At 53.1% G+C, this 24,114-nt stretch overlaps 1 protein-coding gene across 3 annotated transcripts in view; it reads right to left on the reverse strand.

The window, feature by feature from the left end:
• Positions 1-1,483: 1,483 nt before the first annotated feature.
• FUBP3 (far upstream element binding protein 3) overlaps positions 1,484-24,114 on the reverse strand; it is a 53,048-nt gene continuing 30,417 nt past the window's right edge. For 2 of the 3 annotated variants that reach the window (XM_075560629.1, XM_075560628.1), the window contains exons 6-19: positions 23,571-23,628; positions 21,297-21,459; positions 18,420-18,518; positions 16,315-16,419; positions 15,863-15,965; positions 15,436-15,536; positions 12,128-12,272; positions 8,704-8,864; positions 7,980-8,053; positions 7,671-7,751; positions 7,457-7,533; positions 5,086-5,157; positions 3,730-3,857; positions 1,484-2,830 (exon numbers count right to left, since the gene is read on the reverse strand). In XM_075560629.1, coding sequence (XP_075416744.1) covers positions 2,822-2,830; positions 3,730-3,857; positions 5,086-5,157; positions 7,457-7,533; positions 7,671-7,751; positions 7,980-8,053; positions 8,704-8,864; positions 12,128-12,272; positions 15,436-15,536; positions 15,863-15,965; positions 16,315-16,419; positions 18,420-18,518; positions 21,297-21,459; positions 23,571-23,628 — 1,376 coding nt within the window. In that variant the 3' untranslated portion in view covers positions 1,484-2,821. The remainder of the gene's footprint in view (positions 2,831-3,729; positions 3,858-5,085; positions 5,158-7,456; positions 7,534-7,670; positions 7,752-7,979; positions 8,054-8,703; positions 8,865-12,127; positions 12,273-15,435; positions 15,537-15,862; positions 15,966-16,314; positions 16,420-18,419; positions 18,519-21,296; positions 21,460-23,570; positions 23,629-24,114) is intronic. The other variant, XM_075560630.1, reaches the window with a different exon arrangement.

The following is a 24,114-nucleotide window of genomic DNA, read 5'->3' on the forward strand; positions in this document are numbered from 1 at the left end:
ATCTTCCACGGGCGCCATCTTAATGAGGCCAAATTTCATATGCTTGCAAACTTGCCCCCCTGCCTCCTCCTGGACCGCCCCCCCCTCAATAAAAGGTTGCATCAGAAGGAGAGAGATTTCCATAATTTATAGTATGGGCATTTCACTGGGGACAAGCGTTAATCTGTACTTACCGATACATTTAAGAAAATGCATCCTCCCGCAAGCCGGTACCATTTATGACTCTTGGCACAAACCGCAATGCTCAGTCTTCAATTAGGGGACACCTTAGGACTCATTATCACACAATCGCTCCCTGTGAACCATGCCAAATGCTGTTTTGGCACAGAGCTTGGAAGATGAATTAGAAGGAAGTCTTCTCTGTAATGCCCTCTCCCCAATTCCCACTCCCATCATCAGCGTTTATGCCCTCCTCTTGGTCGGCTCCCTCCCCAGCCCCCTCTTTCCAAGTGGCTTTTACTATTCAATTTCTCAATGTCAAACTCGATTCTCTAGAGGTGTAGTTAAAGATGCCACAGCTCCTTGTTGTCTTCCGGCTCTCAACAGGCAGAGGCAGGGCTGCAGATGGGCTGCTCCCCACACCCCTTTTTTTCCGGCCTAAAGGAACCACAGATGCTGTCCCCTCACCCCACCCCCCCTCTCAAAGCTTGTGGTAGGGCATTCAACAAGGGAACCAGAATGGGGGTGCAGGGGCGCGTGCACACACACACGAAGTGGGAGCCAGGAGGCTGGTCCTAAAGAGGGCGGAACCAGAACCATGCACAGAAATTATGAGATGACTTGGTGTGTGGCATTACCAGCTGAGAGCGGAAGTGACACAGTGTGGTCACGCCAGTTGCGTCAGTCAATGGGCTGTGAGGTCAGTGGCTGAAGGCTGAGCTTTCTTAATCCAGAGAGAACTCGACCTGCAATTGTGGGACCTACCAGAGCTTACACCTACGGGTGAGGACATCCTTTGTCTTGAGTGAAAACAACAAACCCAAACACTGCCCTCTCCAGCTCTCCGGGCCACAAGCTGCCCCTGCATGGTGGGTGACAAGGTGCACGGGAAGGGAGCAGGGTACTGGGCAACGACAACTGGTGATACCCAGTCCAGACCGTTTTGCCAAGATCTTCGTTTCTTGGGTGGGGGTGGGTGGTAGGAGTGTGAAGGAAGAGGGGCGCTGTGCTGAGTGAGCCACAGAAAAGGGTGCTCCTGCATCTGCAGCGGCTCTGTGCACGTGAGCCAGGAACGCTTGTCCTGAGTTCCCTGCGTCCCTCCACTCTGAGAGATGCTTAGCTGTGACAGGTAAGTGCTTTAGAACCGGGCTACGTTATAGAAACTATTCAATGAGCCTGACGAAGGAGCTAGAGGTCCAGGCAGCGCACTGACTCGGCGCGGTGGCGCAGTCCAAGTCAAGTGGCTCCGGGCTGCGAGAACGCGCTCCCCTGTCATCTCAGGGCAGTGGAAGGAACAAGCGTAGGCAAAAGTACAGACTACAAATACTTGGCCCACAAGAGGTCTTGTGGAGATTTTATTATATCGAGTGTAAAATAAATTGTCAGTCAAATAAAAAGAACACTTTTTTTTAAAAACATCATGCAGAACATCGTCCAAATGCCTTTTTTTTAATAGTTAGACATTTCAAGCATTATACAGAAAATCAGGAGAGAAAACCAGACACTGTAACTTCAGTACATTTCAAACGGAATGTCTCTCAGGTCAATTGAAAATGCAAGAAAAAATAGCTTCAATTCCGTTTTTTTTTCCTTTAAAAATACATGTTATCTGTACAAGATACACTACAGTAAACATTGAAAATCATAGTATCCCTTTTATTAAATCAAAATTATTTCATCCATACTGTGGTTAATACTAGATTTATTTATTCATCTAGTTAATTTGACAAATATTAAGAAAATATTTAAAAGAAAAAAGCAAAAAACACCTTGGAATTAAAAAATAGTTACTACGTTTTTATACGGTTTAATGTTCCACAGTGTTTGTTAAAAGTTATATCGAATTTCTTTTTAATATTAAAAATAACAGTATTTATATTTCTGAGATAATAGAGAGAAGTTTTTTGTTTTGTTTTTAAAACAAGCTTGGAGGTCTTAGATACACAATTGCAACGGGTGATGGAGACATGGAAAAAAATGTATGCTAAAAACATGAACACATTTTTATATTACGCCTCTTGAACTCTAGAAATTATACAAACCCTATAAAATGCCCCTCCCAATTCCTGTTGGACAGCAATACAATTATCTGTCTCAATTCACATAATTAATTACAATACATAATAGTTCAGTTTTTAAAAAAATGCAATAAAACCAGACAGCCAAGATACAAGAAATTAGAAGGAAAACATTTAATGAATTTACACATTTAAGAATATTTAAATACTGTTTAAATTTTTTTTAAAAAGGATTTGTTACATACCACCTAAGACTTCCAAGCCACTTTCTGTTGCAACAGAAAACAAAAACCAAAACTGTAAATAAAGACACGTCCAAAAAACCCCAAGCAAAACAAAACCACCATGTTGAAATGTCACTGCTCCGAGATACGTTCTGGTGCCTGAATCTGCACAGGTTTTGCTCCAAAAGGAATCCCGGAGCTCACACACATTTGAAATAGCCACAAAAGTGATGAAAACAAAAATTATCAGCAATTTTAGTAACTAATTTTTCCCGATTTTTAGAAAAATTCTGTTAATCTAAATATAGTGTTTCACAGAACAAAGGTTCTTCATCAAAAGGTTTGCAAATCTAAAAACCTCTGTTACAAATAGGTTTTCTTTCACAATGATTCAGGGGGAGCTGCCAGGAGGCCCGCGCTCTACTGCTCCTGTGAACAAAGTGCAGGGAGAGAAGTCAGTGTGCGGTGGCAACTCTCGGGTGCCCGTTGGTGGGAGGTGACAGGTCAGCCTCGCCCCCTCTGGCTCCACGACAAGCACCGACCCACACAGACATGCCGTTGATGTCTGAGCACCTTGCCCCGGGGCTTGTGTCATGGGATCCCGACCAGACAAAATCTCTCACGAGCACGGGGCCCCGAGCTCCTCATTCTCTGGGGAGACGTGTGCGAGCGGCACCGCCGGCCCCCATGGGTCTCCAGCACAGACTGTCCGAGTGACAGATATCCAAGCAGCCCCTCAGGCCCTGGACCGGGGTTGCATCAGGGCCCTCTGCAAGCCGCCGACCAGGTGCCTGTTTCCTGCTGGTACCGAGCACACCTTGCTTTCTGGTTGTTACTGGCAAGCTTCTGGGTTTATGTGGGGACAACGCAGACGTGGCTCTGCTCAACAGGTAGAGGGTGTGAACTCACCCCTGTCCTGCTGCTAGCCAGGGCAAAGGCGACAGCCTGGCCACCACACTCTCAAGGAAGGGTGGTGGTGGTGATGTGTGCGTGTCCACACCCCCCTGCGCTCTCTCTGCAGTCCCTCTAAACATCACCTGGGGTCCGACTGAGCCACTCGTCTGGGGTCCTAATTTATAGCCAGAAAAACCAAGACCCAGACGTCTACTTAGTCTTCTGGGAGCATCCAGGGGATGCCAAACCCATTTCCTCTCCCACTCGGGCCCAACTGTCCCTCGTGAGACTGCAGCAGTGCTAGAGCAGCGCCGGGCCTGGGCTTCCCCTCCGTCTTCCAGAGCTCAGGTCAGAATAACCCAGAGGCCCCAGAGAAGGGCCCTTGGTGAGGGGTGATCTGGATGTAGTTGGAGTGTTGGGAATGGGCTACAGACCTGGCTGTGGGCCTGGGCTTGCCCTAGTGTCTGCCCGTAGAAAGCAACCTGCTGCCGGTAATACTCCGCCCACGCCATTGTGTAGTCCGGTGGGGAGCTGGTCTGCGGAGCAGCACCGGCTGCGTGACCTGATTGACAAAGAAAGAAACACAGGTTAGCAGAGGCAGGGATGAAAGTGTGGAGGGGCGAAGGACACCGTCCGTCCGTCCGATTGGCAGGACCCTTCCCAAAGGGTTCTGGGTACCTGGAAGATAATGGCACTGGTGAGGCAGATGACAATGGGCCCTGGGCTCTTTGGCACTGCAAAAGTGCCGTTGTGCCTGCCACTCGATCCCTGCTACGGCCCTAGGAAAACGGCCCATTCCTCGGTCACATAGCTGCATCTGCCTGCCTGTGCCCGCCAGCTCCCAGTGCTGCTGCCGATGGAGAACGGAGAAAGAAGGGGGACTCCTAGCCTGCCTGGGTGTGTGCCTGCCTGGGTGCAGGCCGAAAGCGCACATCCACCCGTATCGAGAGACTCTGGAGAGCATGAAATAAAGGGAGGCCCAGGCGAGGCTGGAACCTGGATCTGGGAGGTAGGGACGGTGAGCATCTGGCCCGCCCCCCACAGGGCCCCTCCTGTTGGCCGGCTGCCCAGCTCGGGATCCTGCCCAGCAAACAATATACTCCAACAAGCCATCTCTTTCGAGACTCTGAGTACGCTGGGTTTGGTTTTTGAACAGAAAGAGTAAAATCAAGTACTGATTCTAAATCATCCATCAGTTATTTTTCTATGAGACGGCGGAGGTCACCCTGTCCCACCCCCTTGCCTTTCCTCCAAGACCGGGTTAGTTTATGAAATCAAACAAATACCGAAGAAGCAAAACCACACAGCCAGCGCCTACTCTGACCACAGGTCTGTCCCTCCACTGTCTCCTTCCCCCATCACCGCTCTGAGACGGCCACCAAGAGTCTGGGCGGAACGTAACAAACCAGCCAATCGGACACCAGGAGCCCTCAGCCCTGGCCAGGGCCACACAGGCAGCATGCTGCTCGGAAGAGGAACCAGCTGGGTGAACTCCGATGCACGCTGGCTGCCACCCACCTGTTAGGTCTGAGGATCTAATGGGGTGAGAGCGGAGGGGAGACCCAGAGGGCAAGCTTGGCCAGGCGGTGTATATGCAGCCCCGGTGGCCAGCAATACACTTGGCTTCTCTGACAGAAGGTGGGCAGGGAGGAGAGGGAGACAAAGTGAGGTCCTGAGATCAGGTCACCAAGGTTAAAAAAAGAGGGGGAACAGGACAGACAAGGCAAATCTACAGGAGCGAGGAGACCCTGTTTCTGGGGAGCTGCTTGTTAGCGAGGCCCGGCACTCACTCTGTTTTTTGTAATAGTCTTCCCAGGCCTTGCTGTAGTCAGGCTGGCTGCTCTGCGGCTGGCTCTGCTGGCCTGTGCGAAGAACACAAAAGCAGTCAGGCCTTCCCGGCTTCCTCACAGCCACAGCCTCAGCCCCAGCCCGGTGTGGCCTCGCCCTGCCTCCAGTGCTGACCTTCCACACGCTGTCCCAGGCAGGCCCTGTGGCCTGGGAAGGGAGCAGCAGGCTGCCTCAGAGAAGGGGACACCGCAAGACTCACAAAGAGGTCTCCACCAGGCAGAGGATGATGGGGTGGGGGAAGGCTGCCAGGAAGATCCTGGGAGAGCCCCGCCAGGCTGGGGCTGAGGCTGGGGCTAGGCAGCCTGGCTGCCGCTGTCTAGAAGGAGGCTTTCCAATGGGAAACAGGGCTTAGACCCCGTTGCATGCTGGCCTCTCTGTCCCAAGGCTGTGGGATCTCCCTGGACAAGCAAAACTGTTGGAGGCTGCTGGGAGCCGGCAATGAAACAGTGAAAGAAGACAGGATCAAGAGCATGGCCAGCCCGACTGTGACGGGGCCCCAAGCCTTTCTGGGGGGGTGGGAGGGAGAAGAGGATGGGGAGGGCTTCTCCAGGCCTTCTCTTCCTGGAGGCGTCCAGGCGCATTCTCTAGGGTGCGTGGCTTGAGGTGGGAGAGATCGGGGTTGGAGTGGGGTTTCATCCCGTGTGGGGGCCCCAAGCAGTAAGAGAGGGTTGAGAGATTTGACCGTAACAAGAAGTCAGGAGCGCTGTCTGCAGGTCAGGGCCCATAAGAAGCCCCTCACTGCCCTTTCTTCCATTAGCATTCTACCAACAGCACATGCCACTGCAGATGCTGGCCAACAAGTTTTCCCTGCGAGCTAATTTACTGAAGACCCAGAGGGCACCTGTTACACTTATATGCATGAGTGGGGGTGGAGTTGGGTACGCAACAGGGGAGAAAACACCCTGTGTCCACCCCAAAAACCCTACCCTATTGTGGCCCGGCATGAGGGACGGGGCAGTCAAACTTCCAGCTGACACAGAGGGCCATGGAGGGGCAAGCAAACAGGACTTTTCTGCCCCTCACGAACCAAGTCCAACACTGCGAACCATGCTGAGATCAGCCAACCGTGCTGACGGAGCTGTCCCCGGCCTGCTGTGCTGCTGCCAGCTCCTCCTATCTGCCCGGGACCTCTCACCCAGGGCCCTGCCAACCACACTCCTAGAGCGCAGCTCCCCTAAGGGGCGAAGGAGATGGGCGTGGCCCCTGACCTCAACAGAGGCACCTGTCCCTCCCTGCTGGTGCAGGGCTCCTCCCAGGCCTTCCTCTGTCCTGGCCCAATTGGGGCAGATGTGACGGACCCTGGCCACCTCAATCTTTGGGGCGCTCCTTTAAATTGGCACCCTCCCTGTGAGGGACTGAGACAGAGGTGCAGAGGGAGGAAGGAGGCGATGGCGGAAGCAGAGTGAGCGTGGGCTGCGCTTCAAGCCGTGCCCAGCACAGCGTCCCGGTGGAAACTAAGCAGGAGCTCTCGAACTCTCTCCGACGGCTGCAAGCCTGCACAGCTCTTAAGTGACCGGTGCGCGTGACAAGAGAAAAACAACTGTGTGATGTCAGAGCCCGAAGACACTTTAGGAGCAAAACCCAATCCTTCGTTTCACAGCTGGCCAATCTGGAGTCCAGAGAATGGGTGGAGCTGCCTGAGGCTGGAAGTCCAGCTGCCAGACAGCCCAAGCCTTCTGACAGCTGTGGCCTGGGCACAGACTGGGGAACCCAGGATCGTACTTCTGCTCAAGGACAGAGTGGTCAGACCCTGGGGACCTGGGAGAAGTGAGCCTGAGTGCTTGGTCCTATAGCCCACGCGATCCGTCAACAGTTATTGCTATAGATGGTGGGAGTGGGGTTCCTCAACACCAGCAGGCTGGGGTGGCAGGTGGGTTGGCCGGCCCTGTCCAGCCAGGCTACCTAACCACTTTCCTTGTGAGCAGTGCACCAGCCAGGAAAAGCCCCCTTCTGAGTGCGAGCAGGGAGGTCTGGGGAGCAGAGCATGCTGGGGTAGAGCGGGGCTGTCGGATCCTCAGTCCGGCCCAGTGGCTTCTCACCCACCCGTAAAGAGCACAATGGCAGCAGCCCAGAGCCCAGCGAGGCAGGGGTCCTGGGATGCTGGGAAAGATCGGAGAGCCACTTCTCTCTAGCCGTCCTCGGCTCCTCCAGGGTCAGGCTGCCTGCTCCAGCGGCATCATGGGGGGGACTTCCCGACAGCTCGGGGAGGGGATCCTGGACCTGTCAGCCAAGGACGACGGGCCTTTCGGGTCCCTCCCCCAGGCCTCTGCGGGACTGGGCTTTTCTGTTAGGAAGCACGCGCAGGTCACTTACTTGGGAGCTGCTGTGCGGGCTGCGGCCACGTCTGGTAGGCGCTGCCCCAGCCCTGGGTCAGGAAGGCCGGAGGCCCACTGTGGATGAGAGAGCCACATCATTCCAGCCTGGGTCCCGGCCACTCCTCTCCCTCACCTGGCCCACCCCCACCCCATCTCTAGTGGCCCGTGTGTCCACGCACAGGAACGATATGCAGAGGGCCGCAGACACGTACCTCACCGGGGTGCTATGGGGGTTCCCGTTCACTTTAGCAGCAATGTTTGGGAAGCACCCTGAGCTCCTGGGAGGAAAGGTGCTATAAGAGGAGAAACACCAATTACAAAAACAAACGAAAGGCCCGAGAAGAAGAAACAGTCACCCCTAGAGCTTCACGGTGGCCAGCTGAAACCCCCTGCCCTCCAGGAGGGCTTGCGGCTCCTGATGAGACAGGGCTGGGCCATCCTCGGGAGCCATGCTCTCGTGGCCGCCGGGAGCCAGGCAGGGGAGGTGGTGACTTCTTCCAGCCACGGCCGGGGAGACTCACTTCTGATGAGGAGCAGTAGGTGGCTGGCTGAAGGGGCTCTGTCCAAAGGCTCCTGGGGCCCCCAGGCTGGTACCCTGTGAGGGACACAGAGAAAAGTCTCCTTTCCTGTTGGCTGGGCCCGGGCCCTCTCCCTCTGGTCAGGTGCACCCCGAGGTAAAGCTGAGCTTTTGGGGAACGGAGTCCAGTGACAATGAGTTGATGGCACTCACACTAGCCTTCCATCCCCTGGCGCAGCTCCTCACCCAGGAGAGAGCAACAGCACCACACCGCCCTGTGGGACTCTCTGTCAATGTGAGTGGGCCCAGGGCTCTTCCTGCCATTTTACGGCCCCTCTGAGGTGAGCAGTGGCCAATTAGTCCTCCATCAACACTCCCTTTATCTGCTTTGAGGTGCCTGAAACTAAAGCCAGAATCGTGAAAGCTGCCTTAGGGCCTGGCTGCGAGGGCAACGCCACCAAGAGGCCAGGGCAATGCTCCCTTCGCTCATCTAAGCCTCAAGGGGACACAGCTCTGCAGCCTCAGCCTTGGAGGGTTCTGCCAGGAAGCTTCCTTCCTGGCTTTCGGGGCTGGCCCAGCCAACCGTGGGACCTCGACCTTTCCCTTCTGAGAGGTAAGGGGGCACAGGTGGATGAAAAGGCACAGGAGGCAGGACTCTGGGGGAACTGGTACCTTGGCCATCCAAAAGAACAGCCAGCTATCAGAGGAGGGGAGAGGCCCCTACATACCCCAACTTTCTCATCGATGAGCTGCCTCGCCACCTCAATCTGCTGAGGGACGCCCCTGATGGTGAATATCCGCAGGTTGGGGTCCGTGTTGGGAGGGGGGTTCCGCTGCAGCTCCACGTGGGCCCCTGACTGCTGGTTTATATTTTTGATGTTTTCACCTCCTGCGGCAGATAAACACAGGGCATGGGAAGTGGCAAGTGCGACATACTCTAGAGTGCTCCTCCTTAGCTGAGGAGGGAGGGGCCGTCTGTGCGCTACCTGGGTTCAGATAGCCGGCCAGAGGCGCTAGAATGGAGGCCTGGAGGCCTGTGCCCCTGAGGAAAGGAGGCTACCCTAGCACCTGGCTGAGGATCTGGACAAGTTGGTAGAAGCCAGCTTACGGTGGCTCATCCCCTATCCTAGGCTCTCCATGGTGGCAGCACAAGGAGATTTTTTTGTTGGCTCGGCTCCTGCAGGGTACAATGGGGTTCTCTAGCCCCACCGCACCTCAGCTTTACCCCGTCTACCCTCAGGCCCAAACAATGCCCTTACCATCCCACCCTGCCACTTCTCAGCCCCAGCCTGGGAGTGGGGTGGGGGCAGGGACAAGCAGAGTCAGCCAGAGGGTGGGGGTCACCAAGGCCTGGCTGGACAGGCTAATGAAAATGTAGCTGGACTCTGACAACCTGTGAGAGTCCCAGCCTCTTAATGAAATCTGCCTAACAAAAGAGCCACCAGAGGAACAATGGTTTGATTCTTCTTGTGTAATTTCACAGAATTTACAGAGCAGTCTCCCTCAGCTGGGGAGGGGCAGGAGGAAGAGCCTGGGCTGGAGGAAAACTTAGAGCACAGAGCCCTGCACACCCCAAGACAAAGCAGGGTATCGGCAGCTCTCTGTGTCCCTCGCTGGCCCCCCAAAGTCAGCACAAGTTTAAGACACTGGCCATTTAATTTCACTATTCATTCACCATCCACCCTTCCCTCCCCGCTCTGGGTGAGAAGCACCATCAGGTGAGTAAGGAAGGAAGGGGGCAGCAAGGTGGCACATGATGCTTTTTATATGAGCCTCTGGGAAGGCAGGGACAACAGGAAGGCAGCAAGGGGCCTGGTTCAGACACCTTCCAGTGGGCAGCGACCAGGAGACTCTCCCAGGTGTCGTGTAGGACACTGGCTGGCTCAGGGTAGGTTGGTTTAGTTCGGAAGGCTTGTCAGTATAAAACCAAACAAATGAGCAAACAACCAACCACACAATCTCCCACACTCCTGCTTGAGTGCAGAAAAGCCCCCCTGTCCCCGTCATTCCAGACCCCGCAGTACCACATCTCTTGCAACACTGCCTTGCCTCCTGGTCCTGCTGCAACACCCCCCCCCTCCCCCCCCCCCCCCCCCCCCCCGCCAGGGAACAGTGAGGAGCTGGGCTCCTGGGTGGGAGTGCGCTGGAGGGCAGCGACCAGCAAAGACTAAATGAATGGAGACCAGCTCTATTCACACTCAGCCAACCACCATTCGGCTCCAAGGTACTGACCTGGAGGAGAGCTAACAGGGTGGTGTGTCTGCGGCTGAGAACACAGGCCAGTCAAGCCCCCAGGCCCTCCCCAGCAGCCCCAGTTCCCTTTCCCTGGGCCTTGTGAGCATGCTCAAGGAGGAGGCAGGCCCACAGAACGGCATGGGGCCGGAAGGAGTTAATTTAAGTTCATCTTCCTTCAGAATGCAGTCACCAGCTTGGCACATGGTGGCTGTCTATAGACTCATTCAGCAGCCTGCTCTATTCTTTCACCTGATGGGGGGCAGGAGCCACCCACCAGTGGCCTCCGGCTGGACGTGAAATCGTAAAGCAATTAATCAAACCCACTAAAAGGCCTGGCTGACAAGAGCAGGGCTGGCTACACTATCTGTCAATATTGCTGTGTTTATCATGGAAATCCAGCCGGGGCCTGCGGAGGGTGCCGAGGCCGTCTGGGCAGGCCGAAGCCACAGCCAAGCCCAGCCCGAAGACAGGGGAAGCAGGGCCTGGCTTGGCACAGGCTCCCCTCCCCCACTTCAGCCTCACCCAGGCACCTTTCCCAAGAGGAAGATATAGAGCATGCCTGGAGATCCCAACCCCCACCCCACTCAACAAACTTCTGGTCTTTGGCGTCTGCCACCAGCAGACTGCTCAGGACAGACACCACCCCTCTCCGCCCCCTCCCCAACCCCTCTGTCCCTTTCCTCTCAGTGCTCGTTCCGGCCATGAAGGGCCGATTCTGAGATCGTGAAGATTTTACCCGCCACAAGGATGGGCACAGTGATGGCCGCAAGGCCCAGCCAGTGTCTACGGAAGTCTCCCACCCAACAAAAATCTCAGGGACAAAATAAGGGAGCCTAGACCACCTGGTTCTCACGTAGCGATTTAAACTCAGGGTAGTCAAGTTGCCACAGTCCTCAGCAGGTCACTGTATCCGAACCATCCACTGCACCTGGTGCTGCGTTGACAAACACACACATGCCCCCCCTTTCTCAACCGCCTGCCCAAGAGGTGAATAACCCCAAAGGGCACACAGGCAGGCGTGCAACGGCCTGGCCAGCTCCTTCAGTTTAGGTCAGGCGGGGCAGCACTACGTCTCTCCCGCTGGTACAGGTGCTTCTGCCTGGAACACGGCCATGTTTGGTGAGCGGCTCTGGGGAGAAGCCTCTCTGGCCACCATATGTTGTCAAGCACACAATGAAGGCACACGCAAAACAAAACCACAGCCCACGGCGGCTCCCGCGGCCAGCAAGGCGCCTTCTGGGGAGGCCTTTGATATTGCACGGAGAAGCTGAGCCCCACCAGCCATGGCCAGGCCTCAAGGCTGACCTAGCAGCATCACTGTCACAGTCTAAAGCTCTCTCCCCCTTGCTTTCTCCCGGACCAAGGACTGGAAGGAGCGACACTGGCCATTACGGGGGGGCTTTTACCTAACGTGCTCTAGAGTGCTGGGAAGCGGCGAGCAAATCCACACTTTCGTCCCTCGCTGGGTGTCTGTCCCCACGTACATGTGCCGAAGGGGCAAATATCCTTTTCACGGGCATGTGTGTCAATAAGACCCAAGACCCCTGAGCCAGCGAGGCAGAGAAAGAACCTGCTGCTCAGAAGGAGTCTTCACTGAGGACATGTTCCCAGGGGCTCCGTTCAGTTATGGGAGTGGGTGAATTAGGGATTTATTGATCAGCAAATATTCAGCGGCCCCTCACTAGGGGCAGGGCAACTCTTCAACGCGAGATGCTGCAACAGGCAGCGGCTTGCACCGAGTGTGCGTTTGTGTAAAAAGACAACGAAGCATTCCCTTTGTCCCCCTCAGAACAGGTCAGATCCAGGTCTTAGAAAAGACCCACACAGAACTCGGTTCTGGAGGTACACGTGACCTATGTCCTCCAGATGAAAGAACTGGAAGGGAAAACCAAGCCCCCCTACTGCACTCCCCCTTACCTTTGCCTATGACGAGTCCACACTTATCTGCCGGCACAGAGTATGTGATCTCCTGCACGCCACCAGGGGTTCCCAGGCTCCAGTCGCCTCGGCCACCGCGGCCTCTTCCTCTGGCGACCGCGAGGCCACCAAAGCCATCTCTTTCCTGCAAAGGAAGCACGGCTCTTGTGACCATTTCTGCCACAACTCCCGGCACTCCCTTTCTTCCTCCAGGAGAGTGAGTGATAGAACGCAGCCACTACTGTCCTCTAGAAGCCAGGAAGCCAGGCACCGCTCCGCACTTCGGACTCTGATGGGCTGTCACGGGCAGAAGGCACGCAAAGCCCAGGCACGTGGAGGATGCACACAGCTACACAGCCAGCACGCACATCCCACGAAACCAGTCAGCTGGCTAGAAAACCCCCCACCGCCCTTGCCCCTGAGCTCTAGTCCCAGACCCTAACCTGCAGGCACCCAGAGGCCGAGGGCATTCTTTCTGGGGGCTCTGATGTGCAGGGTCAGAGCCGGCCACCAGAGGCTACCGAGCCGCACATGTCAAGGTGACACATGTGGCTGGTTGAGTGGTGTTACTCCTGGTCCTCCCTGCCACCTGACCAGGTTATTGTGAATAAGATGAAAGGTTGTTTTTTTTTAACGTTTTATTAGGGGCTCATATAACTCTTATCACAATCCATACATACATCAATTGTATAAAGCACATCTGTACATTCTTTGCCCTCATCATTTTCAAAGCATTTGCTCTCCACTTAAGCCCTTTGCATCAAGTCCTCTTTTTCCCCTCCCTCCCCACTCCCTCATGAACCCTTAATAATTTATAAATTATTTTGTCATATCTTGCCCTGTCCGATGTCTCCCCTTCACCCTTTTCTGTTGTCCGTCCCCCAGGGAGGTGGTCACATGTAGCTCCTTGTAATCGGTTCCCTCTTTCCAACCCACTCTCCCTCTACCCTCCCAGTATCGCCCCTCACACCCCTGGTCCTGAAGGTATCATTTGCCCTGAATTCCCTGTGCCTCCAGCTCCTATCTGCACCAGTGTACATCCTCTGCTCTATCCAGACTTGCAAGGCAGAATTCGGATCATGATAGTGGGGATGGGGAGGGGGAAGGAAGCATTTAGGAACTGGAGGAAAGCTGTATTCTTCATTGGTGCTACATTGCACCCTGACTGACACATCTCCTCCCCTAGACCCTTCTGCAAGGGGATCTCCAGTGGCCGACAAATGGGCTTTGGGTCTCCACTCTGCACTTCCCCCACTCAGTCACTATGGTAAGATTTTTTTTTCTGATGATGCCTTATACCTGATCCCTTCAACACCTTGAGATCGCACAGGCTGGTGTGCTTCTTCCATGTGGGCTTTTGTTACTTCTGAGCTAGATGGCCGCTTGTTTACCTTCAAGCCTTTAAGACCCCAGACGCTATACCTTTTGATAGCTGGGCACCATCAGCTTCCTTTGCCACATTTGCTTATGCATCTGTTTGTCCTCAGCGATCGTATCATGGAGGTGTGCACCCAATGATATGATTTTTTTTCTTTGATGCCTGATAACAGATCCTTTCGGAACCTCGTGATCACACAGGCTGGTGTGTTCTTCCATGTGGGCTTTGTTGCTTCTGAGCTAGAGGGACGCTTGTTTATCTTCAAGTCTTTAAGACCCCAGACGCTATAGCTTTTGATAGGCGGGCATCATCAGCTTTCTTCACCACATTTGCTTATTCACCTGCTTTGTCTTCAGGAGGGTGAGCATCACAGAATGCCAATTTAATAGAAGAAAGTGTTCTTGCATTGAGGGAGTACTTGAGTGGAGGCCCAATGTCCTTCCGCCACTAAAGGTTGTTTTTATAAAGAACAATACTAGCTGTTTTATTGCTAAGAAAATGCAGGAATGTATATAAAAAAGGGGCCTCAAAAAGTTAGCTCAGAAAAGAGGAGGCAAGGAAATGAGTCCGGCTCTTTGGCTCATGATCTGGGGACTGGAGCAGTCCCCCTGGTCGCTTGGGTGGCACCGAGTGAGCCTGAATCCAAGGCCTCAGAGAGGACGATTCCGTTAATGCGGAGAGGGGAACGCTCAGCCCAGCCTATGCCTGCCCTTTGTGTCCACTCTGGTGCTGTCGCATGTAGACCTTTTTAATCACTGAGGGCAAATCTAGACGTGTTGAGGGTTCCTTCACAGTTCACCCCAGTGAAGAACCCCCTGGCAGAACCTGCTCATGCTGATTAAGAAACTCTGTTATCCAGAGTCTCAGCCAGGAGAGAGAACTTGGGACCTTTTCCCTGCCCCCTGCTTTCCTAAGACACGAGGGAATCTCAGGGGTGTTAAGTTAAAATGCACACACACACACACACACACACACAGCCAAGTTTCAGGTCTGTCACAGATCCTCTGGGACAATATTCTCCCCCGACATCTTGGATTCTTTATTGTTCTACAGTTCTTAACATGTCAACAGCTACACAGATGTTAGGACATTTCTGTTTCCCAAGCGTGTCAAATCATTAACATTTCTTGGAAGGCTAGTTAAAATTCAAGCCCTCGATGTTGTGTTAGTAAGCACTGGCAGGCGGCTCTCGGGGATCCTGTACCGAGCACTGTTCAGGTACACAACCCTCAGAGGGGTCCAAAGGCCACAGAGCAAAGGGAAATCTGGACAATTTCCCCTCCCCATCACCAGTCTCGCTGCTCCAGTCTTTCCTCAGCCTGCACCTGAGGGACCGCCGCCACCATGGTTCATCAGAATGACTCTTAGGGGAGGCAGGCTGAGTTTGGGGTGTTCATACCAGGAGATACTGACATCACAAAATTCACACCTGCCCACGCTGGGCACAGAGAGAAAGCCACATCTGGGGATGGTTTAAGGTGTGGAGTGCCCTGGCGTTCTCCCCTCCACCGCACAGGCGAGCTGTCCTCTCGCCGAGTGTCACGTTATGTAAGTCCCTTGGGTTTCTGAAACTTGGCAACCTGCCTATTTCCCATAATGGCTTAGAGCAGTGGTTCTCAACTTTCCTAATGCTGTGGCCCTTTAATACAGTTCCTCATGTGGTGGCGACCACCCCAAACATAAAATTAGTTTCGTTGCTACTTTATAACTGTCATTTTGCTACTGATATGAATTGGGGGACCCCTGTGAAAGGGTCGTTTGGCCCCCAAAGGGGTCGTGACCCATAGGTTGAGACCCGCTGGCTTAGGTGCTCAGAAATCTTCTATCTGGGAGTGAAAAAGGCATGATGGTGATGAACCAGGCAGAGATGAAGGCCGCAGAGAGGCAGGTGTGGAGCCGGTGTTGGCTATAAACCTGGAGGCAGACCCACCTGGGCTGTGAGGATGAGCTCGTTGATGACGTGCGCTGCGTGCTGACACCGGTCTGGAGGCCCCATGACTTGTGCGGCTCTTTCTGGACTAATCCCATCGTCTGCAGAATAGGGTGTGAGGGGGGTTTAGGAAAGGCCGACTAACAGGAAAACAGGTCAAGTTGCTTTGCAATCAATGCTCTTATCAGCGTCACAAGCTGAACCACCTCCAGTGTGGCTTTGCCGACAGGGAAACCAACCAGTGGCTATATCTCTTTGAAACTACACGTCGACCTACATTTCTTAAACAGAAAAGGTTTAGGAAAGGAAACAAGATTTTAAAACGGCCAGAAGTCGAGCTGCGGCTGTGACTGTGGCCAGTACGCAAACCCACACCGGGCACGACCCTCCACACAGCAAAGGGATTTTGAACATCACCAAAACCCACCTGGCTTGAACTGAATCCGCACACCAGCATCGTTCTGTATTTTTTTGATCATTTCTCCATTTCTTCCTATTACAATGCCAACAGCAAACCTAGGCACAGATACCTAGGCCCAGAGAAAGGGAACCTCATTAGAGCGCTCACACAGGTGAGATTTTTATCTCACTTCACATCACCAACAAAACTGATTTCCAAATGTGATCCTATCACAACACAGGCCCCAGGAGACCCCAGTGAGCATGGCTCCTGCCCGGGCTCCCCTTACTAGAGGTCAACTCTGTCCTGGACCCAGCAGCCACTGCCCCAGTGCGTCCTTACAATCATCCGGGGAGGTGGCGCAGGCTTGCGGGTTTGAAGCAGGTGAAAGAGTTAAACAGCGTACTCTAGGTTCAGAGCGAACCTAAGTGTGACCTACACCTTTCCGAGCTTCTCGGCACCCTGCTGTTAAAGCATACCTCTATACTGCCTCCTCCCATCCGGGAGCTGAAGTCATTGCGAACGCCCCGAAAGTCAGCTTGGTCTTTTTCTCGAATGATCTCTAGTACCATTTCTCTAGCTTGCTGCATAAACAGAAAACAAAAGGCATTAAGAAAACAAGCATCAAACAAAAAACAAGATAACAAGCACCCTGAAACAGGCATGATACCAGGCAAAATTCCAGTAACACTTTCTATTTGGGTTTAAAGATCCAATTATGGAACATTCACCTGCTCTAACCTATTAGACTGCGGTACACGGGTGGCAAGGAATACATATACTGAATCTTACATGCAGTGTCCTTGTTCAAAAATTGTTCAGACAGCTAAGGGCCCACCCTTCTTTAAGTGACAGTTGGGCCAAACACACTGTGCTGGTCATATTTTGACTAGCAGGACTCATCTAGGACTCGTGCAGTTTCAGGGCAGAGCAGGGTTCCAGCCCACAAGGCGGCGGAGCTGAGCACAGGGAGGGAAGGCTGATGCCATCGAATTCCAAGCCCAGCCTTGTCTGTCAGGAGGTGGGGCAGACCCTTGGATACCACAATGATTTGCATGAAGGACCTGCAAGGTCTCTAGCGGAGCTCCCTGCACTTCCCACCCTCCGGAATGTACATTCGGAATTGAGTGAAGGTTTACAGAGCCGATCAGTTTTCCATTCAGCATCTCACCAACCTTGTGGGTCATGTCACTGACTGCAGTCCCCACAATGTTACATTGCTCACCTCACTTCCTTCCTGTGTCCATTCTTTACTGTTTTCAATCCTTCTGAACTTTGTCCTTCTAGGTAAACGTTGCCCTCTAGAGCTCAAATGCTTTGTGACTCTAAGGTGTGTATATTTCCCTGGTGTTACTGGTTTTCGTAGAGATCTATTGTTGGGCTAGAAATCAAGCCATGGGAGGGAGTTCATTTCCAGAACTGAAGAGGGACGAAGAGCCGTTGTCTCAGGGGTTCCACAGGCTCCATCTGACCACTAGACCTGGTGGCTCTGGTTTCTGGCCCAGCTTTTCTCCTCATCTACTCAGGGCCTTCTAACATGCCCCTTTCAGAACAGCTAGGGATCATCTACTCAGGGCCTTCTAACATGCCCCTTTCAGAACACCTAGGGATCAACTACTCAGGGCCTTCTACCATGCCCCTTTCAGAACAGCTAGGGAAGCAGCCGCTTCCTCTGTCGAAGCGTTGTGGAGACTGATTCTCCTGTGGGCCATCAGTCCACTGGGCTAATTGTAGAAATGATTGTTATCATGGCTCTTTGGTCCACTTTAAAGTCATTGTTTTACCTGTGGACCTTGATAAAACAAAAACAAACAGTGGAAGTCCCATCAATTTGTTTACCTAATGCCAGGGCTGAGAAGTGGGAAATATTTTGCCCTTGATCAATAATCTTCACTGGACCAAACCCCAGGGCTCTCAAAGAGGATCAGCTGTCAATGACAGACTGGCTTACCTCGGTGCCCCATCCTGAGTGGCTCTGAAGGCAGGATGGCAGGGCAGACATGTCATCACAGACATGGTAGAGAGTGCATGCATCTCTCACTGGGAACAGAGCCCACTCACGTTCCTGCTAACAAGACCCAGCTGGAACCAGTGCAGGTGACTTCAAACTAAGCACCTTACTGCTCCCAGCAAGTGGGGCTTCCTTTTCCAGCAGGAAACTTAGGACACAACACACACACTACAAGGCACACACAGGCCTTGCGTGGCTCTGACACCGCTGCTTCCTTTGGACCCCAGAAGAAAGTCCTATAAAAACGGGCCACTGGACGAGTGACAGACAAGCACAAAGAAGTCCACAAGAGCCAGCACCCCAGCTCAACAAATCTGAAACTGCACAAGCAAGCTGCGGTGAGGACGGAAATGTGCTCGTGAACCACCCGAGACAAGAGCCACTACCTGCACGTGGCTACTGAGCACCTGAAATATGGGCCCTTGCAAACAAGGGCCTGCATTTCAATGCATTGGCTCCTGCATTCCTTTGATCATCAGAGCTGCTTTGGGAAACTCATGTCTTAAACAGAAACATTTCTGAGTTTTCTGATCACTGGAGTGGGCCACTGCTGGAATCCCCGTTCTCTCCTACCTGGACTTTAAATGGGTCTCCAGTGATGCGGAGGGGCTTGTCTGCTCCCGTGGGCAAGGGGCCATCCTGGATCATGACCATTTTCACACCGGCCCGCTCCTGTGGGGGAACACACACCAACACCGTCTTCACTGTTACAAAGCAGTGGGCAGAGGAAGGCACCAGGAACTGGGCCAGCTCAGGTAATGGCCACAAAAGACCCACTTTCCACCCACCGTAAAACACTGACCCCCGGACCTGGACAGAGCTCGACTCTTGTCAGTGGCAGGCATCGTGGCCAAGAACTCCCAAGAGTGAAGATTAACACCACACCCCAAACGATCCTCTCACTTTCCTCTGGTTTACAGAGTATCTACTAGGAACACCCTGGCTTTAGGAACTACCAGGTGTAACCCGAGGAGCAGGCTGGCATGGCCATGAGGGGGGCACTGCCATCTTGCCACTCCTCACCCAAGCAGGGATCGGAGAGCAAGCTGCCGAGGGTGTAGAGCTAAACAATGGTGGCCCGGAATCTGGATTCGGGAGATGTGAAGAGCTTAGACAGGACCCCATGATGCCTTCCACACTCTGGGAACGCGCTTGTGAGAACACCTGGCAGGCCAAGCTGGCACCCTGTATGGGAACTTCAAAGTCAGAAAAGTCCTGCGTTTACAACTGACCTGGCAGCAAAAGTAACAGAATGCATGCACGCAGGGCTCTGTCTCGCTCTTCTCTCATCTCTCATGTTCAACCTGTTTCCAAACCAAGCTCACTGCCACGGAGCTGACTGCAACTCAGAGGGACCCTACAGGATAGAGTGGAACTGCCCCTGTGGCCTTCTGAGACTGTCCCTCTTTGCAGAGAGCCATATGTTTAGCTATGGGAATACAAGGGGGTCACACCCCTAACACCAACCTATGTAGTAAAATTGAAAAAAAAAAAAAAACAGCAACAAGCAAACAAAAAAACCACAAAAACTAAAATCTTATCACCTTCAAAGTAGTCTCCATTACACTCGATACATTTGTCAAATCTACAATTCCACTCTTGGAAACGTTTATTCAAACCAATCTTTTGGACGGCTAACAGCACTGCCCTCATTTTTTTCTTCACCTCTTCTACGTCATCCAATCGCAGTCCTTTTGTGTCACTCTTCATTTGCAGAAACAAAAAGAAACGGATGGAGCAAGGGCAGATGAGTAAGGTGCGTGGGGCGAGAAGCATGCTGGCTTTTGTCAAAGAGTGGCACACTGAGAGGGCTGCGTGAGGAGGTGCACTGTCGTGGCAAAACCAGTCTCCTGTCTGCCACCCACCAGGCTTTTTTGTCGCACACTGTGACTCAATCTGTTCAGAATCTCTAAATAGAAAGCTTGATTAACAGTGTGACCCACTGGAATGAACTCCAAATGCATGATCCCCCTCACATTAAAAAAACCCAAATGCGCATCATCTTCATCTTTGGGTGAGGTGATGATGGCGTCTTCCACGGGCTTGACTGATGTTTGGTTTTGGGGTTGGAAGAATAGCACCAAGTCTCGTCACCAGTAATGACCTTGGGGAAAAAGTCTGGGTGACTTCAGAGCTGTTCTTTCGAAGCACGGCACGTTTCCACTCGATGCTGTTTTTCCTGGTCGGTCAGACCCAAGGCACACATTTTGCAGCGACCCTTCTCATTCCCAAACCTTCTGTTAAAATCCACTGAATGGACTCTACGACAGTCCAGATAACCCCCCATCTCTTCAATGGCCCCTAGTTGGTCTTTGAGCACAAGTACATGGATTTTGTCAACACTTTCATCTGGGAAGTTGATATCCAGAAGGAGGTTTGTCATCAATCGACACTTTACCTTGAAACAAGAAAACCACTCATAATGCTTGAGTTTCCCCCATAGCGCTGTCCTTGTGAGCTGGGTTCAACATCACAACAGTTCTGCGGCAGTTTTCCCAAGCAGGAAACAAAATTCACAGCTGCACGCTGTTCTCTTAAATTGGTCATCACAAAAAAATGAGGTTCAAGCAAAAGTGCTTTTAGGAAAACATTCACTGTGACCAGAGAGAGCCTTCCCAGGCAATGCCACTGGGTGCACTAACTCAGAGTGAGTGGCTGGATGCTCGCCTGGCAGGGGAGAAACGTGTACCACGAGAGCTCCGTGCAGCGGGGTTTTACAGTTTTAGGGGGTACCCACCCCTATGTATTAGATGGCAGGGCGCACCTGGGGCCTTGTTAAATTCTGCCCCAGGTGTCTGAGCTGGATCATTTGGGAGCTAGTTCCACTAGCACTGAGTGCTTTTGGCGAGTTTATAAAGCCAGACTGTGGGAGGGCTGCCACTCCCATTCTTCTAGCCTTAACGCTGGCACGGCTCCCCTCTCACAGTGAAGGCTGAGGAACTTTCGGAGAGAAGTTAAATTATTTAAGATTACACTGCTAATGAGGGGCACTTGACTTGGGACACTGTGCTTTTATGAGATGCCGTCACTGGATGGTGTATACTCATGTGGCACCAAAGCAATCCCAGTAGCTTCCTGGCTCATAGGTACGTCTGAATGGTAGTCAGCATGAAGCCTGACTGTCCCTGCTGATGTGGGACCCCCTTGGCTGAGGTTCTGAGAGGGCGCGTGTGCACCATTGGGTGCACCATCAGCTTGCTGGGGAAGGTGAGAGTTTGGAGAGACCTTCAAACCTACCCGAGGAGGAGGAGGAGGAGGAGGAGGAGGAGGAGGAGGAGGAAGATCCCTTTGTGGGCAGCTGCTCTGTGGTCAAGGCCTGCTGCCACCGTGGGTCACTTGGTAGGTGGCCATAGACTCCCAGCCTCAGAAACCCAAAGGAACAGTCTGGCTCTAGTCAGTGGGGTTGCTGAAGGGTGACGTTTTGCTCGGCTCTGGTCCAGGCTCACATACCTGCAACTGCTTTATTGTTTCCCCTCCTTTGCCGATGACCAGCCCCACTTTAGATGCCGGGATGAGAATCTCCTGGATTGTGCTGTTGCCATCGATGTCATTATGAAAGCCGGGGCCGTTCCGACAGCGGTCCACAATCTGCCCCAGAAGCCGTTTGGCTTGTCTTTGGGAGGGAAAAGAACCACAAGAAGAGCAACATTAACGGACTGGCCTGGGGAGCACGACAGGGAAACTGCGCCGGGACAACTCGAGGAGTCAAGGCAGCCCTCCATCCAGCGCCAGCTCCTTCCCTGTGACCTGGGAGGTCTCTTTGCCATCCACCACGCCACTACGAGGCTGGGACTTAAAAGCAAAGCACACCGAAACACCGACATTCCACCAGGCCAGCTTGTCTGAGTGGGGCTTAGGGTTTGGACTCGTTCCGCTAACGTGTGCTGTTTGCCACGAGCTGGTTCACTCCTCTGAGGCCCAGCCCACCTATGCGACCTCCGAGGGCTGACCCTCTGCTCCCCCACGGGGTCCCCGCAACACGTGTTTGTTAGGTAGGGACAAGAGAGAGCACTGAGAGTGGAAGAAAGAAAGCAAGGGTTAGTAGTCGTCATCTGAACTCAGACATGTCTTCTCTCCAGCCAACCCACACTGCCCTGTCATGTTGAAGGCTAAGCTCCGGACCACCAGTTTGGTTTAAAGGGCTGGGCGAAGGAGGTGGCAGTGCTCAGAGGAAGCAGTCTACTTTGGGCCAGCAAATTCAGGACCCTGTATTTTAGAGGGAATGTGATTTCCAACTGGCTTGTGTGGTGTTGACTTATTTTCGGGGAGAGGGTCGGGGGGCCGGGGGCCGGACAGCAGTGTTGCCAGGGTGCGATCCAGCCTGCCAACATCATCTGTCGGCCAGTTTCCTTTTCTGCACCAGAATCTTCCCTGGCTGTTACTTGCTGTATTTATTCTTCCCGTGACCACACACAATCTATGCTGTTTCCCCTTTAATAGGGGTGCCCTCAGCCCCTAAGCAGGGTGGCTGTGTGGCTCACAGAAACAGGGGTTCCTTGAGTCCAAAGCCTCAACAGGAACAGGAAGCAGGAGTGGTTAGAGTACAGAGAGGAAAAAGAGCAGGAGGAGAAAGACGTTGCCCTCTGTAGTCCTGCGCCTTTGTGTACAGACTCAGCCGCGGGCCTCTTCTCAGTTACAGCAGCTTTTTAATATTTTGCTTGTGTACGAGATTAACCTGTGTTGGAAGAAAAATGCCTCGACCCTAGCAAGAACCATCCAGCTTGCCCTATAATGCACACCTGCCAGGGATGTTTATTCTGGTTCACTGCTTGCAATGTTACAGCAGAAAAAGAGAATTTAAACTCAACTGGACTCCCTGCGAAATGGAAACAATAAAACAGCCCTACCAATTGAGCCAGACATAATCTTAGCCCCTCTGTCCCTAAACGCGCCACCACTCAGGAGACTAGACAAGGAAAGCCAGCAGACTGAGTTAGTACACGCCGGTGCCCAGGGCTTCGTGGACCTGCGAGGCCTGCCTCCGGTCCACGACGGAGGTGCGTGCCCCAGGGTGGGCAGGCAACGCCAGTCTCACGGCTGCTGCAGGGTCCTCCAAAGTCCAGGCACTTGGGAGGAGGCAAGAGGCACGCAGAAGCCACGGAGTCTGGTTCTCAAATTTGGAAGGAGCGAGGTCCAGGCACAAACCCTGATGTCAGGACAAAGAGCGGCTTCCAGAGCCCGGGGGCAGGCTTTCCAATCCAACCTGCTCAGCTCCAGAAGGGGCTCACAAGAAAGAAGGGGCAGTTGATTCCCGTAGGGTAGATGGCCACTCGGGACCCTGGTTCATGAAGCAGATATAGTAACTGCTGATACGAAGGTAAGCACAGGCTTATGAGTGTGTACTTACTAATGTGCAGCGAACAGGTTCACAGGTTTTCAAGCCAAAGCTGTTCACTGCAGATTAGTAAGCAAGCACAAGTAAGTTGCTGCTTACCTTGCTTGGCGGGTAACCCGCCCCTGAGTAGATGTTACGACAGCTGTGGGAAATTAGGCAGGGCTTGGGGGAGGAAGAAAAAAAAGCGATAGCCTTTGTATGCTTAAGGTAACACAAAAACTCCCCTGGCGAGGCCACCTCCCCATCTCCTCCAAGGTGAGCGCCGGCCTCTGTGCTCCTGGCTGTGGCGTAGGTCCACAGTGTCTCATGGCAGCGCTGCCCTGCCACTTCTCCCCACTGGGGGGAGGGGGAGGAAGAGTGAAAGGAGAAAGTAAATAAAATAAACTTACTCAATACTTTCTGGGGTTCCGGTAAGTACACAGGGCCTCTCTGGAATCCCAGAGCTCTCTATAAGAAGAATCAAGAAGATGAGGTGTGTTGGTGGGCCTCAGGCCACCGTGTGTCTCGGCCTCTGTGGGCACACTGCCCTCTCGGTGGCTGGGTTCTGAACCGGGCCCACAGAGGCCCAGGCTCCCAGAAAAAAGGCCATTTGCTTGCGTTTGTGGAGAGGCTCTTAAGCTGGGACCGCCACCCTGGACTCTCAAAGTAGAAACAAGGCCAACCGGGGAGGCAGGGAGAACCAGCAGAGGTTTGGGAGTTGGTGGGCCCTGACAAACCTGCCTTAGCAGCCTTTCTGACTCACTCAATCTTTGTTAGATTCACTTCACCTGGCTCTTGTTACTTTCTCCATTTGTAGGTGGGTTTAATGTCCATTTGTTTGCAAATGGCTCAAAGGCATACTGGTACAGAATTTCCTGACATGTGCAGTCGGGTTATTACCAGTTCCGGCAGTGATAGCCCAAGAGATCTGTGACATCTATGCAGAACCGGCTC

The sequence above is a fragment of the Tenrec ecaudatus genome, chromosome 10 (genome assembly GCF_050624435.1).
Source record: "Tenrec ecaudatus isolate mTenEca1 chromosome 10, mTenEca1.hap1, whole genome shotgun sequence".
In the NCBI taxonomy this organism is placed as follows: Eukaryota; Metazoa; Chordata; class Mammalia; order Afrosoricida; family Tenrecidae; genus Tenrec; species Tenrec ecaudatus.